Source organism: Neoarius graeffei, chromosome 14 (genome assembly GCF_027579695.1).
Source record: "Neoarius graeffei isolate fNeoGra1 chromosome 14, fNeoGra1.pri, whole genome shotgun sequence".
Taxonomy (NCBI): Eukaryota; Metazoa; Chordata; class Actinopteri; order Siluriformes; family Ariidae; genus Neoarius; species Neoarius graeffei.
In genome coordinates this window covers 39,313,563-39,335,185 of record NC_083582.1, presented here as the reverse complement: position 1 = coordinate 39,335,185, position 21,623 = coordinate 39,313,563, and the positions used below count along the sequence as shown (strand labels likewise).

The following is a 21,623-nucleotide window of genomic DNA, read 5'->3' as shown; positions in this document are numbered from 1 at the left end:
GGTATTGCAAAATATAGATTTTTTTTTGTACCTGCAACCATTTCTGTGTTGATTTGAATGTATAGTTTGGGTCATTATCTTGTTCACTTCTTAAGCTCCTTGCAGAGGCAAATATTTGGACTAAAATATTCTGGTACAGAATTCATTATGCCATCAATTTTTACAACACCCCCCCCCCCCCCCCCCCCCCCCCCCCCAACCTCCAGCACCAAAACAAATCCAAAGTATCATCATATTTTACACTGTGTATCAGGTGCAGCATTGTATGCAGTCCTTTTTTCTTTTTTCCACTAAACATGCCAATGGTGTTCATTGTCAAAAAAGTCAGTTTTGGTCTTATTTAATGCTTTATGATTTTGTTGTTGTTGTTGTTGTTGTTATTGATGCAAGCTTCAATTTGAGATGCTTTCATGAAGGGTTTTATTTGTGCAAGCCTTCCAATTAGCTTGTTGTTATGGAGCTAGTGTCTGATTATACTGCAGAATTTGGGATATTTTCTTTTTTATTAAGGCCATGATTGTTCCCTACAGATGTTTATCTGTTTGCATATTTATAAGTTAATTGACTTGTGCATTCCCATTCCCTTGGAGAGTGCCAATACTTTAGTTGACTGTATCTTTGGGGAAATATTCCATATGTGGTGTTTGGTTCTATGATTAATCATCCAGTGAAACAGCTTTGTAGGTGTGAGAGAGAGAGAGAGAGATAGCAGTTGCTCTGGGACCTGTTCAGGTGCCCAGGGTACTTTAAGGTATAAAGGGTTGAGTGGAACATTCCGTCTCGCTCCACCTCTCTGGTTACTATCAGCACTGAGGTAAGAAACCAAACTCCTACAGCTACTGTCCACTCCACCCACACATTCCAGAGTACGCTCTGAACTGACGTCAGGCTGGGATTTTAATGTTGTTATTGTTTTCTGGTGTTTTGGGTCCTTCATTATGCCTCCAGCTCATTAACGTCTATCTCCCAGCAAATAATCAGATTATTACACAAACGTCCCAAAAACCCATAACAATTAGGCTACTAAAAACATGTAATTTGGTTTTAAATGCATACAGGATGTGCCCCCTGTTCATAATTAAGAGGCTTGTATTTCTAAGTTTAATGAGTCAATTTAATTGCACTTTCACACTGGAAGCGAAAGTTATTTCAAGCTGATGTACATCTTTAGAAAACACTCTCCGAAAGCCAGCCTGCTGATTGTTTATTGATTCAGTTTACAGCTCAAAACAGCCCTTCCTCTCTCATTCTCTCTTTTACTTTTTCTATCTCTGAGCATCAACCTTTGCTGAATATCCCACTACTTGCTTCCAATGTGTTTACTTCCATTGCTATGTGCAGAACTGTGGGACTGATTCAAAGATTTGGTTAAGTGCACAGTACTGGTTCGACATTGTCCCTGCTTTAAATCCACAAGACTTTTGCTTTGTAATTAGTCTGTAGAGAGTAAACTGAAGAGACTGACTGAGACTTCTGTAGCAAGTCAGTGAATGAATTAAAATTAATGTGTGTCTTAATGAGCTACAAGGTAGACATGTGCTAATCATGTTTCAGTATACCTGTGGGATTCCCTGTGACACACATCTCAGTGAATCTAAGCCTATTTCTTAGACTAGGATTGCATCAGTACATACTCATAAAAGTAATCCGATACCGGCTTCCAATACCATGTGACATAAAGCCTCGGGTACAGTGTCGCACTAATGAACAGACAACACATAATGACAGCAGTCTGTCTGCACCTGATAAGACATTTCATCCCTTTCAAGCAGTATCTTTTGCAGAGTGTTAAAATGGCTGACTCTGAGCGTGTATTAGCAAAAGGCCATGAATTGAGAAGGATTCTCTGAGCGTGCAGAGAGACTGTTGCATATGAGAGCACTTCAGTTCTGTGAGCACAGTGCACTGAGGTACACATGCTTCCAATATTCGTTACACTACACTTTGTTTCTGAGTCAAGAGGCAATTCATGGGACCCTGCAATCATTTTAATGACTACAGTGGCTGATACTGCTCTGTCCACCCATGCACTCTCTGTTAAAGATACTATTGAAACTGCATAGCATTGTAAACCTTAACCTTGGCACGAGGAGTTCATTGCTCGTAGCAGACTGCAGCAACCTAAACAGAGCTAAACAAATGTTGCCAGGCAAAACAAACCTCGCCCAGTAGCACTTATGATGAATATGAAGGAAGATATTGTGAAAAAAATAGGTACTGCTTACAAATAAAATAGTTTTCTGATCCCATGTCCATATAGCATATATATTTACTCTATGAGGCAGTAGCCACAAAAATGAAGCGTAATCCAAAAATGAACAATTTAAAAATCACAGAAGTAAAATATGCCAAGTGTCTGTACTTTATATTATTCTACTCTTACCGCTTACAGTTTTCGAAACTGAAACCGCTGAACCGAGGCTGACATACACACACTGTCGCCATGACCGAAACTCTTATTTCCCGGAAATGACCCGACGCTAGAGCTCAGTGGAACACACTTTCCCTTTGTAATCAGAATAAACATGTCTGAAAGTGATTTCTTTAGTCTCGTCCATTTATTTTGAATGGTGAACCGAATTGTATACGCTCACCGGCCATTTTAATCGGAACACGTGTATGCGCATGCGCAGTGTGCAACTGTTACACTCTTACATTCTTACAGCATGATGACGTAGTGGCTAGCGCCTCTATATGAGGCAGTAGACGCAACAAAAACTATTTTGACCTTTTTGGTGACCTTGACTGGATGACCCCCAAATGTTGGAGGTTCTATTTGAGACCGATGCCTATCTATCCTGAAAGTTTCATGAAGATTGGTCCAGCCATTTTCCCGTAATATTGTTAACAAAGAAACAATGAAACCCGACCAAAAGCAATACCTCGCCCCCTGGTGGACTCCGTCCCGGGGGAGGTAATAAAATGTTCTACAATTGCTTAAAGGGGCTAGCTCATCCTTCCCAGAATCCTCTGTGCCAAGTAGCAAGTCACCATTTACTATGCTCGCAATATTCCAAAAAACAATCTCCAACAATTCTGTGACATCCTAAGCCATACATCTTAAACTGTAATGTGAAATTAAAGATATTTTGTCCAAGTATCTACATTTTAAATCCTTTTGACAATTCCATTCCATTTTCGTATAGTTACCGTATTCCATTGTAATGGACCCAAACCAGTCTCGGCCGTCTTACAGGCTGCTGCGAAGGAAAGAAAAGATGAGGTATATTTTATTCAAAACTTCTACATATAATATGTAGATGAAGAAAAAGTTTGAGATGGGTTTCAAAGGGATCGCTAATTGTGAATTTGTGGAGGTTTTGCTGCACAGAGAGCAAGCCTGTAGTGGTCACATGATTTCCAAGCAAAAACTAGAAAGGTACATGGTAGAGTGCATACTGTACATCCACCAAGCCACACTGTATCAGCATCAAGATCAAATGACTTGAACCTAGGGTAATACTAAAACCGTACACCAAATTTCATCAAAATCTGTTCACTGTTTTTGAGTTACGTTGGGAACAGACCAAAAAATAAAATCCTGGATATGGATCCACATACATATCCGGATTTGCATCAATATCTAATCAATTGTTTTTGGCCCATGGCTCACCTTTCCTCAAAATTTCATCAAAATCCATTCACTAATTTTTGAGTTACGCTGGGATCAGACAAACAAATGGAGGCGAAAACATAACCTCCTTCAACAATGCTGGCGGAGGTAACAATGAACTGGATTCTGGGAAAGGTGAGCCAGAGCCTTTAATACTATTATATATTAGCATATTAGTATCTGAATTATTACTGACAAGGACCAAAAAAACATGTCCTTGTACTCAGTCTGACAGAAATGTTTTCCTCCTGCCTGTAGAGGAGTAAAATCCCAACAATCTTCATATTTTCCATTACCTGTTGGACAGCATTCACATACTGACAGTCATTTCAGAGCACACAGATTATAAAAACACTTGTTTGATTTGTAAATTTCACTCTGATCTTTTAATAATCCAATTGCTGAATACGTCCTTCTGCGCTTTGAATAACGTCCGCCTTTTTAGGCTCTCCCTCTGCTGTCTTTCAGATTCACCCTTTACTCATCGCTTGGGATGGATTAGACTGAGAATTAGTTTCCGTAATTGGACACGACAATCTTTGGTCAGAGCATTAAGCTGAGTCCTGCAGGTCATTGCTCAGTCCAGTGTACCACTCATTGTAACACTGCACAATGAAGGTGAAGACCACATACTAGTTGGGTTTTGTTTAAATTCTCTGTTTTAGACTTGACTATAAATCCAGCATGTTAGATATGTTTTGTTGCTCTACATTCGGGGGGGGGGGGGGGGGGGGATCATTTTAAAAATCCAAATCATTCATTCAAGAATTAATGCCAGCCATTTAAATATTTCAGATATATTTGGTAGGATTGCCCTAAAGATGTAAAACTGTGGCTTGGTTTGAGCCAAACATCTGTAACTTCATCTGCACTGACTGTCTTCTATAAAGCAATATCACAAGGGCTTATGTGAGAAAAAACAAAACATATCCACTCCTTCATTTCCGATAACGTTGGTGTATTTTATCTTAAGATTAGAAATGATGTGCTTATCAAACCTAAATTCTTAATTACAGTGGTACTTGAAAGTTTGTGAACCCTTTAGAATTTTCTATATTTCTGCATAAATATGACCTAAAACATCATCGGATTTTCACACAAGTCCTAAAGGTAGATAAAGAGAACCCAGTTAAACAAATGAGACAAAAATATTATACTTGGTCATTTATTTATTGAGGAAAATGATCCAATATTACATGTCTGTGAGTGGCAAAAGTATGTGAACCTCTAGGATTAGCAGTTAATTTGAAGGTGAAATTAGAGTCAGGTGTTTTCAATCAGTGGGATGACAATCAGGTGTGAGTGGGCACCCTGTTTTATTTAAAGAACAAGGATCTATCAAAGTCTGATCTTCACAACACATGTTTGTGGAAGTGTATCATGGCACGAACAAAGGAGATTTCTGAGGACCTCAGAAAAAGTGTTGCTGATGCTCATCAGGCTGGAAAACATTACAAAACCATCTCTAAAGAGTTTGGACTCCACCAATCCACAGACAGACAGACTGTGTACAAATGGAGGAAACTCAAGACCATTGTTACCATCCCCAGGAGTGGGCGACCAACAAAGATCACTCCAAGAGCAAGGCGTGTAATAGTTGGTGAGGTCACAAAGGACCCCAGAGTAACTTCTAAGCAACTGAAGGCCTCTCTCACATTGGCTAATGTTAATGTTCATGAGTCCACCATCAGGAAAACACTGAACAACAATGGTGTGCATGGCAGGGCTGCAAGGAGAAAGCCACTGCTCACCAAAAAGAACATTGCTGCTTGTCTACAGTCTGTTAAAGATCATGTGGACAAGCCAGAAGGCTATTGGACAAATGTTTTGTGGACGGATGAGACCAAAATAGAATTTTTGATTTAAATGAGAAGCGTTATGTTTGGAGAAAGGAAAACACTGCATTCCAGCATAAGAACCTTATCCCATCTGTGAAACATGGTGGTGGTAGTATCATGGTTTGGGCCTGTTTTGCTGCATCTGGGCCAAGATGGCTTGCCATCATTGATGGAACAATTAATTCTGAATTATACCAGCGAATTCTAAAGGAAAATGTCAGGACATCTGTCCATGAACTGAATCTCAAGAGAAGGTGGGCCATGCAGCAAGACAACGGCCCTAAGCACACAAGTCGTTCTACCAAAGAATGGTTAAAGAAGAATAAAGTTAATGTTTTGGAATGGCCAAGTCAAAGTCCTGACTTTAATCCAATCAAAATGTTGTGGAAGGACCTGAAGTGAGTAGTTCATGTGAGGAAACCCACCAACATCCCAGAGTTGAAGCTGTTCTGTACGGAGGAATGGGCTAAAATTCCTCCAAGCCGGTGTGCAGGACTGATCAACAGTTACCGCAAATGTTTAGTTGCAGTTATCGCTGCACAAGAGGGTCACACAAGATACTGAAAGCAAAGGTTCACATACTTTTGCCACTCACAGATATGTAATATTGGATCATTTTCTTCAATAAATAAACGAGCAAGTATAATATTTCTGTCTCATTTGTTTAACTGGGTTCTCTTTCTCTACTTTTAGGACTTGTGTGAAAATCCGATGATGTTTTAGGTCATATTTATGCAGAAATATAGAAAATTCTAAAGGGTTCACAAACTTTCAAGCACCACTGTATATGGCTCTTTAATAGATATTTTTTTAATATTTGCTTCTCTCCAAGAGTAGTGTCTACAGCCTTCTGTAAAACTGTGTTATAAAATTCCCAGGCACTTATCAGACATAAGCGGCTACCTCATATCTCCAGGCTTAATTTCTTTTCTTATCCCACATAATGCTAAGGCACCTCTCTCTGGCTGTATAGTTAAGGGAAAGTATCTTAGACTGTAATAATTCCACACAGGGGCTCTCAGGATCAGTTTTCCAATGCACTAACTTATGTGCAATCCATATGAGTTAGCCGCCTCCTCCTGACTGCCTAATCGCCAGTTAGACTGTGCAAGTATTGTGCCACACTGCAGCGGTGGTGACGGCTGGTGTTCACTGATCCCGTGACGAAGCCGAGCAGTCGTGACCCAAACAAGAAAAAAAGAGGGTGTTGAATAGTGCAGCTTAGCCTGTAATTCATCCTGCCTGAGTCGCTGCCAGGTACTCAGCCAGCTTTCTCACACACCCTGGGATGTAGGGAGCAGTACAGGAAAAACACCCAACCCAAAACACAAGTGCTTCTCATTCTAGCCACGGGGGAGGCAGCCAGCAGACACACACACACATACACGGATCTTGTTTTGGACTCCATTCTGGAGTTTATTCACCATAACATTCCCAGGCTTTAAAAATTGATCACAAGTATTGCAGAAGTACACACACACAACAGGCAAGTAGCTATTACTACTACAGCTTAATACAAATCCAAGAAAGAAAATAATAATTGAAATCTTTTAAGCTTTGAGGATTTTGTATTGCTTTTGTCAAGCTTCACCTGCAGTATGTATGTATGTTCCCTTTTGTCAAAACAATAATAAATTAACACAGAATAATCGTTTTCACACTATGAACACACTGAACTAACAAAAATAGGCATGTAATTTCTAGATTTCAAGGTTAACCTTGAAGATAGTCTTTTAAACACACAAAGATATTCCAGGCGGCACGGTGGTGTAGTGGTTAGCGCTGTCGCCTCACAGCAAGAAGGTCCGGGTTCGAGCCCCGTGGCCGGCGAGGGCCTTTCTGTGCGGAGTTTGCATGTTCTCCCCGTGTCCGCGTGGGTTTCCTCCGGGTGCTCCGGTTTCCCCCACAGTCCAAAGACATGCAGGTTAGGTTAACTGGTGACTCTAAATTGACCATAGGTGTGAATGTAAGTGTGAATGGTTGTCTGTGTCTATGTGTCAGCCCTGTGATGACCTGGCGACTTGTCCAGGGTGTACCCCGCCTTTCGCCCATAGTCAGCTGGGATAGGCTCCAGCTTGCCTGCGACCCTGTAGAACAGGATAAAGCGGCTAGAGATAATGAGATGAGATGAGATATTCCAGAATAATTAACTAGCAAATATAAAGAAAACAGTGATATCAATAACCTCGTGTTATTGCTTCAAAATCTCACAGAAATTACACTACACCTGCCAGTTTATCATTAGAAATCCACTTTATTTACCTTTCCAGAGCCATAGTTCCGTTTACATATCTGGAGAAGGTTACTTTTGAGGGAATGCATGGAAAATTATTTCTGTTACATATTTTACATTATTATACATACAAGACAATTTTTTGATGGAATAAAAAAGTATTCTATTCCCTTCTAGTGGGTTTCATTCATTTGGTTTGACAGAAGGCAATATTGTTAGTATACAGTATCACTTATCCTACATGTATTATATCACTCTACCCAATGGAGAATGAGCGTTGAATATGGTTTACGATATGGCATGGTTGTCAAGACAATATGACATCACACGTCAGAGCTGATGCGAATATTCAATGAGAAAGTTTTCTGCTGCACATGCACAGAAGCATTTTTTTGTTGGCCAGGAAAAAGAAAGACGCATTGAACACCTGAAAGGTTACTAAAACTTAATTAGATATTCTTCATGCAGCCATCCATTATCTCTAGCCGCTTATCCTGTTCTACAGGGTTGCAGGCAAGCTGGAGCCTATCCCAGCTGACTACGGGCGAAAGGCGGGGTACACCCTGGACAAGTCGCCAGGTCATCACAGGGCTGACACATAGACACAGACAACCATTCACACTCACATTCACACCTACGGTCAATTTAGAGTCACCAGTTAACCTAACCTGCATGTCTTTGGACTGTGGGGGAAACCGGAGCACCCGGAGGAAACCCACGCGGACACGGGGAGAACATGCAAACTCCGCACAGAAAGACCCTCGCCGGCCACGGGGCTCGAACCCAGGACCTTCTTGCTGTGAGGCAACAGTGCTAACCACTACACCACCATGCCGCCCCCATTCTTCATGCATATTTACAAGAAAAAAGCATACCAACAAACATCGAAAAACTGGAAAAGGGACATGTCAGAGACGTAAAACTTTCGTGCTAGCAAGTGATTGTGACAATCTGTAGACTAACATGGCCGCAAGGTTTGCTTCGTTAAATATGGAAGATTTTGAGAGAATTTTGAAAGCGAAATATGCATTGAACATCCGAAAGGAATGTATAATAATAAGAATAATAAGAATAATAATGGCTTTTTTTATGGTATATCAAATATATTCCATTCAGCTAGCATGATATTGAGCTCGTCTTTGACTTGTTCAGTATCATGATAGCTGAATGGAATATATCTGATATACCACTCAATGCCAGCCGATATTATTTAAATATATATACACACAAAAATAATAATATTTCCAAGAAGTAATCATTAAATGACCCTCTCTAGACCTAGTTTGAAGAAGTTACAACAGATACTGTATATCAGAAAGATTGGGCAAAGATTAACCAAGTAAAACAGCAGAGTTAAAACCGATATGTCAGGAAAGATGTGTGGGAGGTGGGCTACAGGGGGCGAACACTGCAACTGAGAGGATACAAAAGGCTGGAGGCAAAGACAAAGTTTGTATGTACACTTTATTCGAGACTTAGATCACATTCAGGAAGGAATATGAAAAGTTTGAAACTAAACTAATTCATTTGTTACTATTCAAATCCATTAATGCATTATTTTTACTATTATTTATAATATTATTTTCCTGTTGGTAGAAAATACATTTCTTTGTCTTCTTCATTTTGTCATCAGGGAACAAAAAAACAACAACTTTGCACTCAACAGTACCTGAGTTACTATTGACTGGAGTATAAACATAAGGAACATGAAAAACATCAGAGAACAGAAATTAATTGAAACAAATTACTCTTATTATGGAAAATCAGGGGGCGGCACGGTGGTGTAGTGGTTAGCGCTGTCGCCTCACAGCAAGAAGGTCCAGGTTCGAGCCCCGTGGCCAGCGAGGGCCTTTCTGTGCGGAGTTTGCATGTTCTCCCCGTGTCCGCGTGGGTTTCCTCCGGGTGCTCCGGTTTCCCCCACAGTCCAAAGACATGCAGGTTAGGTTAACTGGTGACTCTAAATTGACCGTAGGTGTGAATGTGAGTGTGAATGGTTGTCTGTGTCTATGTGTCAGCCCTGTGATGACCTGGCGACTTGTCCAGGGTGTACCCCGCCTTTCGCCCGTAGTCAGCTGGGATAGGCTCCAGCTTGCCTGCGACCCTGTAGAACAGGATAAATTGGCTAGAGATAATGAGATGAGATGAGATGAGATGGAAAATCAGATTTGTATAAAACTAGGGTTGCTTTGGATAATTACTGTATCATTTGAAAACAGCTGGGTTGGTCTTCAAAAGATAGGAAGAACGGGAGAAAAGCAAGAAAACGTTTGATTAATCAACACTGGAGGATTGTGGACGATGATTGCATTTTGGGGCTATTGTAGCTCTAAAATCTGTAAAATCACCGCATCCATGGCAACAAGCTACTTGGAAAGTTTGCCAGATGAATGTCAGGTCTGGAGTTTGCCAAACAGCACTGGAACTTTCAAACCCGACTCTGTGGTCCGATTTGACCTTAACAGAGCATTTGGACAGTGTTGTGATTGAAGAAAAAAAAATACACAGCTATGTACAGAATTAAGAGACCACTTCTAATGGTGACCACCTTATCCCTAACTTAAGGACAGGCATCATGCCATATTATTCTACAATGTGGAAAGCTCTGAAATTTTTCCACCTTATAAGGCACAGTGCTGTTGTATTTGCAAAAGTTGTCAATTCAGGCATTCCAGTATTTGTCTTTTATATTTCTATCCTTGGGCGGCACGGTGGTGTAGTGGTTAGCGCTGTTGCCTCACAGCAAGAAGGTTCAGGTTCGAGCCCCGTGGCCGGCGAGGGCCTTTCTGTGCGGAGTTTGCATGTTCTCCCCGTGTCCGCGTGGGTTTCCTCCGGGTGCTCCGGTTTCCCCCACAGTCCAAAGACATGCAGGTTAGGTTAACTGGTGACTCTAAATTGAGCGTAGGTGTGAATGTGAGTGTGAATGGTTGTCTGTGTCTATGTGTCGGCCCTGTGATGACCTGGCGACTTGTCCAGGGTGTACCCCGCCTTTCACCCATATAGTCAGCTGGGATAGGCTCCAGCTTGCCTGCGACCCTGTAGAAGGATAAAGCGGCTGGAGATAATGAGATGAGATTTCTATCCTTGGGTATCACAATGGTATCACTATAGGAGTATATACACTGCATTATTCTTTGACTCATCTCTCTCGTAATAATTGTGGATGCGCCTGAATTTACCACTTAATATTTTACCACTCTGACTCTCTCCTATAGCACGTGTCTGTCTGAGTCTACATGAAGTGTTCTCTGAACCATGTGTATGCCTGGAAAGCCATAAATAGCAAAAAAAAATTTTTTTTGAGAATTCCTATAGCAATATCTTGTCTGTGCTGTTCATTGCACTACCTAAAGGCTTTTAACGAGCATGTTACTATGTCTACCAAATGACACCCAGGCACTAATCATCACATACTAATCATGTTCGAGTGCAGTATGTCTGAAGCGGTGTGATATGATCGAAAACAGACTGGGCTCTGTTCCTGTGATGGATAGCTCACATGGGTAGCTCACATGGATAGCTCACAAGATTATTGGATTTTCATTCTGTCTAAACACACCGTTGTTCTGCAATCCGTAGAACTAAGCAAACACTGGACAGAGGGATGATAGGCTCCAATATACTTTTCATCATATTTGCAATACATGCTTATGTATTAATTTTTAAGTATGAAACAAATGATTTTCATTTGAGTCGTTTCATTTAGAAAAACAGCCAAGAAGTGCTGAGCATGTAGAAATGTCTCCCAGGTGACTCTTCATGACACCACTGAGAGAAGCCCAAGCGTACGCAAAGCTGAAGTAAGGATTACTTTGAAGAATCTAAAATGTCATTTCCAATGACACGGATATGAGTAAGTGAAATGTTCTTGGAGTTATGTGACAAATTACTTCTTTCTGCAAGGAAACGGTTTTCAAAGGCATGAGATTGAAGCCACTAATAATAAACAGTGGTACAGAGACATTTTAAAGATGTACTAATAAATTCAGTGCAGGATTTTGATGTCTCTGTATATTGTGCAGTGCGTTTGTTTTGTGATAATGACCTTGTGTGCTTCACGAATGCAACGTTTTTCTCTACTGTATAATATCAAAAGGAATAAAATTGAAAGAAACCCCTTGTATGAGGAGTTGTGTCTAAACATATCTTTTAAAAAAAATTAGTTACATGACAAAATGACTAGTATAATAGAAATAGCATTTCAAAATGCCAACATAACTCGGATTTGTTTTAAACTTAATCCAGGCACTTTGTATATCACATACAGTAGCTTGAAATGGAAACCATTCCAAAAGATATCCATCCATCCATTTTCTGCCACTTATCTGGGTCCGGGTCGTGGGGGTAGCAGCCTAAGCAGAGCAGCCCAGACTTCCCTCTCCCCAGCCACCTCCACCAGCTCTTCCGGGGGAATACCGAGGCGTTCCCAGGCAAGCCGAGAGATGTAATCTCTCCAGCGTGTCCTGGGTCTGCCCCACAGTCTCCTCCTGGTAGGGCATGCTCAGAGAACCTAGTTAGTACATCCCCTCCTTGAATCGCCACCTTAATGTGGTGGAGGGGTTTGAGTGCCTCAGTGATTCTAGGAGCTATGTTGTCGGGGGCATTTGCCCTTGGTAGGGTCTCCCAAGGCAAACAGGTCCTAGATGAGAGGTCAGACAAAGAGTGGTTCTGAAGACCCTTATGAGAGAAACAGCAAGGATCCGAGTGCCCTCGCCCAGACCAGGGATACCAGGGCCCCACCCTGGAGCCAGGCCTGAGGGAGGGGCTTGTCGGTGAGCGCCTGGTGGCCGGGCCTATGTCTGTGGGGCTCGGCCGGGCCTAGCCCGAATGAGCAACACGGAACCACTCTCTTGTGGACCCACCACCTGCAGGAGGTGCCATAAGGGTCTGGTGCATTGTGGATCGGGTGGCAGCCAAAGGCAGGGTACTGATCCCCGACTGACAAAACTGGCTTCCAAAAGATATAACATAAATAAAGCCCTCAAGCATATGATCTGGGTTTTATACTCTTACTCATATTTTTGTTTGTTGTGTGTATTTTAATAATTTACCATAAAATGCAAGATATACAGTAAATCCAGATAAATAAATAAACAAATGCATGTTCTGAGGTTGCAATGCATTAAAAAAAAAAAAACATGTACTGACTATAGTTATGTAACAAATTGCCTGTGACTCATTTGAATGTGTATTATATTGAAGGGTAGAATTTTATAACACGTTGTTTTGAGGTTATCTGAAAGAATGAAAGACCGTACAGTCATCAGGACATTGCTGTTAGATCTGAATCTTCAAAGATATTATCTGAGAGTTTGACCCTTGTCTTTCTATCATCACCCACGCCAGAGTTGATACATATTCCTACCGAATCTGATAGAGTGGAAAAATTCATTGATTTTTCCACCTTACCTTGACCTTTACTGAAAGCCATGTAGCACATCAGTGTGCCTTTTAGTTTCATCTATTCTGAATAATTTAGGTTGAGCAGAGTTCCTCTGAGTGCTGCACTGATTTTCCTACCTCTATGAGCTCTAATCTGGCATTGAAGATACATAACCTGTTGTCTGCCTGTTTCATGGAAGCTCTTTGAAACAAGTTGGAAGTGTCGGGATAATGGTAAATTTGAAACGATAAACAGGAAGTTATAAGATCAGGACTTTAAAAACGTATAGCATTAAACTGATAGTTGGGTTCCTTCACGTCATCAGACGTCTTACAGGGATTCCTTTAATCAGTGAGAAATTCTTTCACGTTGGCACACAGGGCGTTTCCTTATAAGTATTTCTGAAGTGTGGGAACACATAGGTGTGGTCAAAGCAAACTTATAGCTAATCTTTTGAGCTCCGACCAGTCACCGAAGACTAGCATAAAAACGTATTTTGATTGCAAGGGTTAGTTTTATCCTAATAAAATCAAGTACCTAAACAAAAGTTAGGTACACTGAGCCAAGGCTACCATACATTACACAGGCAAAACAATAAGGTTGTGGAAAACCCTGAACAGCCAGGCTTATCTCTGTTGAACAGAAGCGGCTAGATTAGACGAGAAATTGTGTTGCAGCTTCCTCTTATAAGAGCAGAGGTTTATGGGTAAGAGCTACAGGGAGCCAGCTGAGATTAAATTGCACAGGGCCAAGAACATCAAATACCTCAGGGACCATGAGGAGAGAAATGGTCTCCGCTGCCACCCATCCACTCTGAGAGGGAGGCACGAGAACAGCAAACTAAATCCATCAATACTGCATCTGCTTGTGCCCAAGTGCTCCTGGGTGACAAATTATTCATTGTGCAATGGGTTTTGTTGCAACAGAATCACTCAGTCTTTGTAGGCTCTGCTATTGTGTACTGTGTACGCTGCGAATGATGATGAGTTGAAGAAGAAAGGGGGGCATTTTCAGAGAGCTGGTGTTTCATAAGTCTTCTTCATACCACAACGTCTGCTTTGAGCCCTCTCTAGTGTGGGACGTATTAGAGTTCCTTGTGATTACATAATTAGCTGTGATGCTATGAGAGATTGTGTTATATTTAGAAGCCATATAGAACATTGTAATCACCAGTGATTATTTACAGGTAGAAATCAGAAACCAGCAGCACAGCATTCTGTAAAAACACGGATAAAGTTGTAATATGAGTCACATCAATGACAGCGTTGTCCTGTAACCTAAACATCCACATGTCCTATAAATAGTTATTAACTATGACAAACCTGATCTTCAACAGCTACCTACATGCTAAGCATTTTTGGAAGGAAAACGAAACTCCCAAATTGTCATGTTTTGCCACACCTCATTCCTAAAAGGTCACTTCAGTGAGAACAGCGAAGCTAGAAGTCACTGCCTCTTTCAGTTTTCCCTCAGCATTTCCAGAACAAGTCTAAACATGTCAGAAGTGCCATTGTGTCTCATTGACAATGATTTTCAATGCCAGTGCTGGCTAATGTGTAGACCTCTAAGAGCCAAACCACCATACTCAGTCTATCATGAATTCATTATTTTTACATATTTTTGCATTGATATACATATTTTATGGACCACCATAGTAAAGACATCACGTCCAAAATAACTGAAGATAACCTCTGTATGTCTGCACTCATGAGGTCCTTCCACCCAAATAGAAAACAGAGGAGATCCTAATACTCAGGAAATCATTTCAATATACACTGAGGCACCAGTTTATAAGATACCTGACAGGTTCATAAACTCACAACTCTGTGTTATGCAGCTTGGAGTTTCTCTCGTAGCTCAACATTGTGTTGGATGATTCATAGCGAAACCGCTTTCGAACCTACAGGCACCTGCCATCGAAACCAACACGTTTTGTCAAATATGCTTGTTAGTTATGATGAAAGACTGTGTTTTAAATCCAAAAGATTATGAAAAAGCAAAAAAAAAAATCTAATTATACAACACAGACGAGCTTACGGTTTAGTAAGCAATTGTATCCATGTTCATTTTATCAGCTTGCTTTTAAACCACAGCATTGAAAATAAACAAGGAGGCTTTGTGAATGCCATGAACGCTCTAATCTCCGCTCACACAAGAGGGGCTTACACTCAGCTGGGAAAACAAAGCACACATTTCAAGATTAATAGCAAGGTTGGTATGTCCACAACAGTAACAAGCTCCAGCAGACCTTCAGAAGCTCCAACACGATAGAGCTGTACATGTGCAGAAAAAAAAAACCTCACAAAAGGACTTCAAAATGTGATTACTCAGAGTTAAGCCATGAAAAGTTTAATAAACGTGCAACCTGTGTTAAACACACATGCTGATATTTACAGCTCACAAGCATGGTGATGCAAATTAAAATCTGTATTACATTACAGGTCTATATTAAATAGCAAGGTTTTCAGCAGAACAAAACCCACACATTTTAATTACATTTGTCATTTACAATGACAAGTCAAACTGAAAATGTTTTGCCCATTGCCATCTTCCCTTGTGAAAGTAATTTGAAGCCAAAGCGCGAAGATACAGTAAATTATTTGACACTGGACTGTTAGGAATGCTTCTCGCCTAACCCCCCAGCGCTAAATGTCCCAACACTGATGTAACCCAGAAAAACAAAAACACTCCACTCATGAGCTCATCATACTAGTAGTTGCTTCAATAGGCTTTAGGGTCCAAATGCATTTCATTTTTACAATTAAATCAGGTGATTGGGGAACAACAAAAACATCTACTTTTACCCTGAACTGAATGACTTGGTATGCTAACCAGACATGTCCAAGTCTGTTCCACAAGATTCCATATGACTAATAGGTCGTAACCTTCCAGTTCACGTGGCTATTAGTCTCATATCATCTCTAGCCGCTTTATCCTTCTACAGGGTCACAGGCAAGCTGGAGTCTATCCCAGCTGACTACAGGCGAAAGGCGGGGTACACCCTGGACAAGTCACCAGGTCATCACAGGGCTGACACAGACAACCATTCACACCTACAGTCAATTTAGAGTCACCAGTTAACCTAACCTGCATGTCTTTGGACTGTGGGGGAAACCGGAGCACCCGGAGGAAACCCACGCGGACACGGGGAGAACATGCAAACTCCGCACAGAAGGGCCCTCGCCGGCCCCGGGGCTCGAACCCAGGACCTTCTTGCTGTGAGGCGACGGCGCTAACCACTACACCACCGTGCCGCCCCGTGGCTATTAGTAATTTTTTTTTTTAAATAAAAGCACCCCCCACACACCAGATCAATAGTTCATGTCTTGAATGGACTATTGATCCCTTTCTTGTTCAGAAAGCAGGATAATAAAAGACAAGAAGCACTCCTGAGGACAGTTTCCACATACACCTAACTAAGCACACTGGTCGAGATTCTAAGCTCAAAAAGCCAGGACAAGTAGAGACACACACCATAGGCCTCAGAGCAAGAGCCTGGAACCAACCTTGTTTTGACGAGATTCTGACTCCCACAAAGTCACACTGAATAAATGCTCCTAAATGAATCAAGATTAAAAACCCAGCAATTTCCATCATGGTCTGTGACACTTTTTTTGGGGGGAGGAGACGGGACAGAGAGAGAAGAGTGCAAGCAAATGAATCATGCTGAGAGCACATATTTTGACTAAACTTGCTTTTATTGAAAAAGGCCAGGGTGCAAATATGAAAAAAAAATAAAGACAAGCATATATTTTTAAGCATTTTAATACAAACTTAATATAAACTATTTCAGTCCCTCTTCACATGTAAGACACTGACTCAAAATACTTTGTTATACCGTATTTTATCAAGTATTGCACAATGTAGGTACAAAATTAATATATGATTACATTGTCCTTAATATAGCAAAAATCTCAACTCTTAACAGAAAATACAACTTTTGTCTTTCAAAAAAAAAAAAAAAAAATCCTACACTGAATTTCCAACACTAAAGTATATCCTGTACACAATCTTTAGAATTTTTTTTGTATCTATTTTAAAGGTGGATTTCCTCAATAATAACTTTCATTAAAAAAAAAATATATAACAAAGCTGCTGCAGCCATCACAGATCACTGGAGTAGTAAAAAGATATAAATGCAATACCATGTCATAGAAACAATATATACTCTGATACTTTACAAACTCTGTACTCAATTAAATTATACAATTAGAAAAAAAGACCAAGTAACCCCAGATATTCATTCGTGCCAATTTCTTAAAAATCAGCCAAGTCTTAACCAACTTGAAAATACTGTAGGAGGCCAGAACTTGAAGCTTTTTTTTTAAACTTTAATATTTAGACCATTTTTTAAAACAGTAAAAAAAAAAAAAAAAAGTTGTGCTTTGTTGGCAAAAATAGGGAAAATGAAAATGATTTGAAAGTAACCAAGCTTGGACACATACAACAAGCTTTTAGTAGAAACAAACTCAAGGGGGCACAGAAAGACAACACCCTTGGGCACATGCTCTTTCCAGCGACTAATAGGTTTTTTTTATTTTGTTTTTTTGCTTCTACTTCCACAATTCTTTTTATGTCCTTTGTTAGTGTGCGTCATCTTATCCCCTTCCTTTTGCCAACAATAATTCATAAATTCTGGATTCATTTAGTTAGCCATTACTGGCTGGAATTGCTGGTTGGAATACTGCATGTTGTTTAGGCTGAAGTTTAGACCATCCACGAGAGATTTGTCGTTGAGGCTCCCGTAGGCTGCAAACACATCAAAGGCATTGTTGTACTGCAGAGGGCTGAGGCTGAGTGGGTTCTCGTTGCTGAACATTGTGGTGGAGCTGCCCTGGCTCTGGAGGTTAGGAAAAACGAACTCCTTGGCATTAGGAGAGAGCGCAGAGGCTTTCGGCTGTGGCTGCCCTCCAAGACCAAGACCGTAAAGAGAATGCATGGAATTGGAAATGGCTTTATGCTTCAGTAGGCTGGTCACGTTCAGGCCCAGGTTGGTAGGAGATGTGCGTGCCACTTTACTACCAGTGCGGCTGCTGTTCTTCATTTTGGTGGAGCCGAACTTGGTGGCAGCGAAAGTGGCTGTGGTGAAAGTTAAAGGTTGAGTGGAGCGTGGCATAAACGAGGGGCTGACAGAAGCAGACTGGCCAAATGGTGGCGACGGAGAGCTAGACTCAGAGGAGACGCCCACAGGGTCGCTGATTGGCATGAAGACCTGAGCATCGGGGTTAAAACTATTCCTGATCTCCTTGTCCAACTCGGACCCGTTCTCACCATTATCGTCCATGTAAAGCACCTTGATGGGTCCCTTCTCTCCGATCTGGTAAGAGACCTCAAACGGGTCGATCCACACACTGAGGTCCTGAGGCAAGTTGTTCCTGACGTCTTCGATGTCAATCCCGCTCTCTTTGGCTGCTTCTTCCACTACCGTATCAACCTTCTCCCCAACATGTATACACCTAAACCCAGACCCTTTGTATGGCTTGTCAGGGTACCAGTGACCTTCATATTTCTTTTTCAACTGCCGTTCAAGTTCTTCGCCGAAGATGTTCACCCGACGACGAGGGAGTTTGTTGTACAGATAGGATATGATGAAGTTGAGTGCTACTTGGATTTCAAGCTGCATAGCTGCTTCACAGTCGCAAGACAGTCGCAAGACAGTGTGTGTGTGTGCACGCCTTCGAGAGCTGCTCAAACCGAGCGTTGCAAAAACCTCCTAGGCAGTAAGTGATCAGTTTGAGCAAACAGGATGCTGGCTGCTGGTAATAGATTTCTCGTTCCACAGGGACATCTATCATTAGGAAAGGAAAGAGAAAAAAAAAAAGTTCAACTTTCAAGCCAGTTGTTTCAAACTCAACTTAAGCATCTAATACAAAAAAAAAAGCCACATGTTTACACCAAGTGCCAAGAGGATTAGGTTCTGAATGCTAGATATGCACTGAAGATTACGTCTGAGAAAAGCATTTACATTAATTCAGATAACATTGGGTTACAGGCCTTACAGCAATGTTAAAACAAATCTCTCCTTCAGTGTATACATACACAATATTAACGATGCGACACTTGGACAGGACATTGCGCAATAGCTTTAGCGATCAGGTTTCCTCCACATAACAGCCAATAACACAGCGAGGTGAATGGGGTGTAGCTCCAACACACCAGGGTTTACCAAATTAGTACAGTACGCGTTTCTTCTAATGGAAACAGGACATGATTTGTCCAGATCACACAGCCATGAGCATAGCTATTACAACAGAACAGCACAGCACGGATTATTTTCATAACCTGCTGCAGCTCTTCCTTCTTCCGGCCTTTCTATTTAAAAAGGGCTTCAGCTTGGACATTCGGAGAAGAGGAAACGTTTTCATTTTGCCCCTCTTTCTTTCTGCCCTTTCAATTGTTTTGCTTCCTTTTCACGAAGCTGGAGCCAAGACAAAATACCTCAATCCTACAAACAAACAAACCGGATCATCCAGTTCATTACCGAGGACACCATCAGCCAAGTAAACACCGAGTCAAAAAAAATAATCGATCATCCTCTTCCTCAAAGCTAAACACTGACTTTCTTTTAGTCTGACATTATTATCATCATCATTCCTTCTTCCAGCGTCAGCACTGTGGCTAAAAGGCTTCAGGTTTCTCTGGCAAACTTGCAGAGAACTAGCCAGTGAGATGAGAGATGAGATAATCTCTCTCCCTCTCTCTCGTCAAGAACAAACCCAGTGCCAGAGAACCAGACCCTAAAATCAACCTGACTACATACACGGACCTCTGGTTGCCACGGCTACACATTAGCAAAAACTAGCTAGCGTCCACGAAGACTCGACAAGCCAGAAGGATTTCATTTCATCTCATCACACCACAAAAAGAAAGACATAATTATAAACACACACACAAACAAAAAAAAATTTGCCACGTTATTCTCAGAAATACTGCCTCTTAAACAGCTGGTACTCACACGCACGAGCAGGACTCAGGTGGATTCCGGATGTAGTTTGTAGCTTCCGCAATGATCCCTAGCTAACCTCTGTGGATAGGAAATTATTATTATTATTATTCCAGTTACAGCGTCTTAGTGCTTCTGTCCTGTTTGCTTTTATCCTCGCTTTTTCGTTCTCTAATAGGCCAGCTTGCGTCTTAATAAGCAACCTGACTCCCCCACTGCCCGGGAGTTTTTACAACTCTGCCCTTTAAACCAGTCACCACAGCCGCTTTATAGCAAATCCTCCGTTCTGGATCTGAAATGGGCGGACACACAGAAACACAAAACCACGCCCCTGAGCACACCAGTGATTGGTCTGTTTTAAGTGCGTCACGACCGTGCCTTAAGCGTTCATTGGCTGTTCAGAGGCGTGTCAAAAAAAAAAAAAAAATCGCCATGGAGAACCCATATTGCTATTTGACCAATCAGCGACAAATACACTAGAACAGTTGTCCCCTAGTTATGTATTGTATGTGTGCATGCACACACAGGGAACCTCAATACAGTGAGTAGTGATGGCTTCTTGTGATTTTTTTTTTCCTCAGCAAAATGTCTTGTCATATTCACGCATTTCAACCGTTTCTTATAGCTTAATGGAACGTAAATTTTAATTTCAGAAGCATGCAGTCAGTCGATGGCAATTTTGTTGAAAAAAAAAAAGAAAATGCGACATTAAAAATAGACAAAATAATTCGTGTTTTTTTTTGTTTTTTTTTGGGGGGGGGCTTGGTTTTTTTTGCAACAGATATCAAACCTGCTTGTGCTCTTGAGTGTTTTGTCTGGGTGTGTGGGAGGGGCGATAAAACTAATCGAAAGCTAAGGCTTTTAGCTATTGGTTGCTGCCTTTGTGACGTTTCATGGCCACGCCTTGTTTTGACAGGGGAAACTATGGCTACGCAGATTCCAACAAGCCTATTATTGTACTAATTAGTATGACACGGAAGTATGGAACCTAAAGGAAGTAATATTTTTATTCGTTAATAAAAATAGCAACCTGTCCCCTGAGGAAACCATATTAGTTTAGTTTCATACTTCACTGAGAAAACCGAACTAGTGAGATATATGGTGCGGCTTTTTCCCCCTTACATTTATTTGTATAAATACAGTATGAAGTTGTATTTACACTAATATGTGATTTCCCTTTAGCTTGGCCACATCTAAGATGAGAATTACTATAGATAGATAGATACAGAGAGAGAGAGAGGGACATAGTGGTTCTTGAAAGTTTGTGAACCCTTTAGAATTTTCTATATTTCTACATAAATATGACCTAAAATATCATCAGATTTTCACACAAGTCCTAAAAGTAGATACAGAGAACCCAGTTAAACAAATGAGACAAAAAATATTATACTTGGTCATTTATTTATTGAGGAAAATGATCCAATATTACATATCCCTTTGCCACAGTGAGTGGCAAAAGTATTTCAGTATCTGGTGTGACCCCCTTGTGCAGCAATAACTGCAACTAAACATTTGCGGTAACTGTTGATCAGTCCTGCACACCGGCTTGGAGGAATTTTAGCCCGTTCCTCCGTATAGAACAGCTTCAACTCTGGGATGTTGGTGGGTTTCTTCAC

At 41.1% G+C, this 21,623-nt stretch overlaps 1 protein-coding gene across 1 annotated transcript; it reads right to left on the bottom strand.

Moving 5' to 3' along the window:
- Window positions 1–16,207: 16,207 nt before the first annotated feature.
- Window positions 16,208–20,289, bottom strand: tob1b (transducer of ERBB2, 1b). The gene is made up of 2 exons (XM_060939629.1): window positions 20,020–20,289; window positions 16,208–18,852 (listed from the first exon to the last, which is right to left on the bottom strand). The coding sequence occupies exon 2, from the start codon at window positions 18,685–18,687 to the stop codon at window positions 17,710–17,712; it is 978 nt and encodes a 325-aa protein (XP_060795612.1). The 5' UTR covers window positions 18,688–18,852; window positions 20,020–20,289; the 3' UTR covers window positions 16,208–17,709.
- Window positions 20,290–21,623: the final 1,334 nt, after the last annotated feature.

What these genes read in the sequence shown, in the direction of transcription:
- tob1b (XM_060939629.1), bottom strand. Translation starts at nt 18,687, where the DNA reads ATGCAGCTTGAAATCCAAGTAGCACTCAACTTCATCATATCCTATCTG.